Below are 3,325 nucleotides of genomic sequence, written 5' to 3'. Positions count from 1 at the left end.
ACATACTCTTCAGCAGGAAGTTGAAGATCAAACAACTTCCTCCTCACCTTCAATGGCCTTGAATTCAATGCTTCGCAGTCCTTCGAAGTAGAACTGTTGTGGAACAGAAACTGACTTGTCTGATTTTCTTTTCCTTTGGTGCAACTCATGGGAGAAGTGACAACCTCAACTCCCAAAACTGATGTTCTACCATGACCAGAATTTGACAAAGGAAATCCAGCCATATGCCATTTACGAGCATCATTGGATGGCATTTGAAATCCTTGAAGACTTGACGATGATGACGGTTCTATTGATGCTCCTTGTTTATGTAACTCTTTCCTTTTTACCTCTCCCATCATATCCGTTTGAATTCTGTAAAGACGGTGGAGTTCATATACCTAGATTCCAAAAAACATCAAGAAATTAGTTTTTCTTGTGTATTTGTCAGAAACCACTTGTAGGAACCTTCAATATGGACACCTCTATGCGGAAGACCGAAAATATTTGCCCGAACGAAATCAAGCATACACATGTATGTTCAGACTTTAGACGATAAAGGTCATCCAAAACTGTATTAATAAAATATCAGCCTATTTTTTTTATTTTTTTGCACGGCTATTATGTTAGGACATGTAAACTCTAGATACGATGCTATATTACTCAATTTTGAATTCGATATTTTTAATGAAAAGGATATAATGAAGAAATGAATCTGGATTACCTGATTTCTGAAAACAGTCTCATGTTCGATCATTTTTTGCTTTAATGCATCCTTGCCATTCTCAGGATAACCATTTATTGCAGTTTTTGGCATGAACCCATTGAAATACTGCCCATTTGCTACAGTCTTGTCTCCGTCAAATAGGGGCCAGCTACTACTGATTGAATCTTCGTTCAGATCTCTCATGGAATAATATCCTGGCAAGTAGCTTTTGCAATGTACTTTGGTTCCCATTCCTGTAAGCAGTATTCAATGTAAATCAGAATTCCACAAAGCCGTGTGACATTATTTGTTCAATTTAATAACTCGTCATCAATTTAATGCTCGCAATTGTTGAACATAAAAAAGATATCCAGGCATATAAGTAGTCTATCATGTTCTTGACTCTTGAAAATGACAAAGCAATGAAATGAAACAAGAGGGGTGACAGGGATGGGATTTTTTTAACTCAAATTCATCTTGAATAAGATCTGAAAACGTTACAGGCTCTCTCAAGGCAAACAAGATAAAAAACAATGACCATCCAATGAAAAAGTACAACATTTTGAAATCAGACGTTGATGTGCGCTGAAGCAATATATCATTGACATACGATAAACAGTTAAGATGATACAAATCTCATCTTTTGTTACCAAAATTAAGAAAAGGGGCTTTAGCATTATTTATTAAGAAATAAATCAATGCATAGGAAACCAGTACACAGATAGAAAATAATAATTACAGAAAGAATAAGCACAGAATCACGGGACTGTACCCGACAATTCAAGTTCTTCAGTAAGAATTCGAGATCTATCACACATTTGTACAGAAAAAAAAAAAGTGGAGATGAACATAAATAAAATTCAAGTGCTCCTACAAACAATAGCAGGGAACGTTCCCAAGACCAAGAACCAATTTATCCCTGAAAGAGGGCACTGTTTTTCTTTGAAAGAGGGCATTTTTTCTCTCCCAAGAAAAGTGAAAGTTATAGGAGACTTATTTTCCAATCACCGCTGGCAGATTCTTGAAACAGTAAATGCGAGAGAACCTTTTTTCCAATGAATTAATACAGTACCAGCAAATTATAGGTAAGTAAATGCCAAAATCAGTCAGTTGTACACCCAATGCGTCCATTATGCATATACTAACTTCTGAGTCTCTTAGGATTGGATGACAATTTTCATCGTATTCTCTGTGAAAACAACTATGGAGAAAACTATTCATGTGTAGTCAAGAAAACATTAAATAGTATCGCAAAATGCATAGCTGGACATTAGATTATGTACAGATTATGGTTATAAAATGTCATGGACAGTCACATCACACGTGTTAGAGGATATCAGGATATATGAGGCGAAAACATCCTTTTCCGGAGAATTTCAAAGAATCTTCTAAGTTTTTTTGTCAAAAAGAATTCATACTCACATGCTCTATGTGGCTTAAACTCAAAATTTGAGCTATGAAAATCCAACAGCCCCACAATTGCGATATTTGATTGCCACCAAAGTACTTCTAAATCACATCAGAGTTTCAAAGATATCCATAAGTATACCAGAAGAGGGATGTTACATATCAGTGATTTTCCTCTAGTTTAATAACAGCTAAAGTCATGACAAACAAGATTTTTACGACTAGTAATGCGCCAAAAAGAGCAGCATAACGAGCCATATAAAACTATTTGGTAAAAGGTTGTTCTTTCACCTAGAAAACACCCACGTGCCTCACGCATAAATTAGAGCAATAGAACGTCGAGCGGGTCACAACGTAGCATGCTTTTATAAAAGAACTTCAGAATGTACTTCAGGAAACCAGAGCAATTTAAACAAACAATCAAAATATACACCCTTCAAACCAATACAATTACACTCGGCAACTTTTTATTCGGCATGCACAATAAGGAAATCAAGTGACCAACAAATATAAATAAACGAAAAGATATTTAGTAGCCAACACAAAACAAAATTGCACATATCATCCCTGCTACATGAACATACAGAAAGAATAACCCAAATGAATGATCACAGATCAAAATCAAAAGATAAAATCAATTTAACTCCAACGAACTGCCCAAATGGATGAGCACCTACTTCAATAAGTAATTTCAATAAAACCAATGATACATCAAACTCAAGACCTACATTTACAAAGCAATCATAACTCAATTACCGGATTATTTATCAAAATCCCAAATTAAAAGGCAAAATAAAATATTTTCTTCTTATGGACCATAGTCAAAAACTGGGTAAATCTTAAAAAAGATTAAAACATTAAACAAAAGTTTAAAAAAGTATAATTACCTCAGACCCACATCCTGGAACCACTTCTGTTCAAGAACCCCTTATGAATTGAATCATCCAAAATATTTCCAAGTAAACAAGACCACAAAAATCATTAGAAATTCAGATGCTCTTTTACGCTGTAACTTTAAAGAAAGACAACAAAAATAGTAAAAAAAAATTATGCAGAACCAGAAGGAACCAAAACAAAAAAAAAAAGATACTAATAATTGTCAAATGAAACAAATAAAAAACAAAGTGAGTGGTCTGGTAACTCCATTGAAGAAGTTCAGATCCTCATCAAACTCAGCTAAAGATTGAAGAGTTCGATCTACTGGGCCACTCTCTCTCTCTCTCTCTCTCTCTC

General features: G+C 34.6%; 1 protein-coding gene across 1 annotated transcript; it reads right to left on the bottom strand.

Moving 5' to 3' along the window:
* Positions 1 to 6: 6 nt before the first annotated feature.
* LOC140966677 (uncharacterized) lies at positions 7 to 3,315 on the bottom strand (the record flags this gene model as incomplete). Its single annotated transcript, XM_073426929.1, has 3 exons — positions 2,980 to 3,315; positions 704 to 939; positions 7 to 380 (listed from the first exon to the last, which is right to left on the bottom strand). Coding segments are annotated over exons 2-3 (608 nt in total), but the record flags the coding sequence as incomplete, so codon positions are not given.
* Positions 3,316 to 3,325: the final 10 nt, after the last annotated feature.

Source organism: Primulina huaijiensis, unplaced genomic scaffold (assembly GCF_012295235.1).
Source record: "Primulina huaijiensis isolate GDHJ02 unplaced genomic scaffold, ASM1229523v2 scaffold207650, whole genome shotgun sequence".
Classification (NCBI taxonomy): Eukaryota; Viridiplantae; Streptophyta; class Magnoliopsida; order Lamiales; family Gesneriaceae; genus Primulina; species Primulina huaijiensis.
This window is presented reverse-complemented; position numbering and strand designations above follow the sequence as displayed.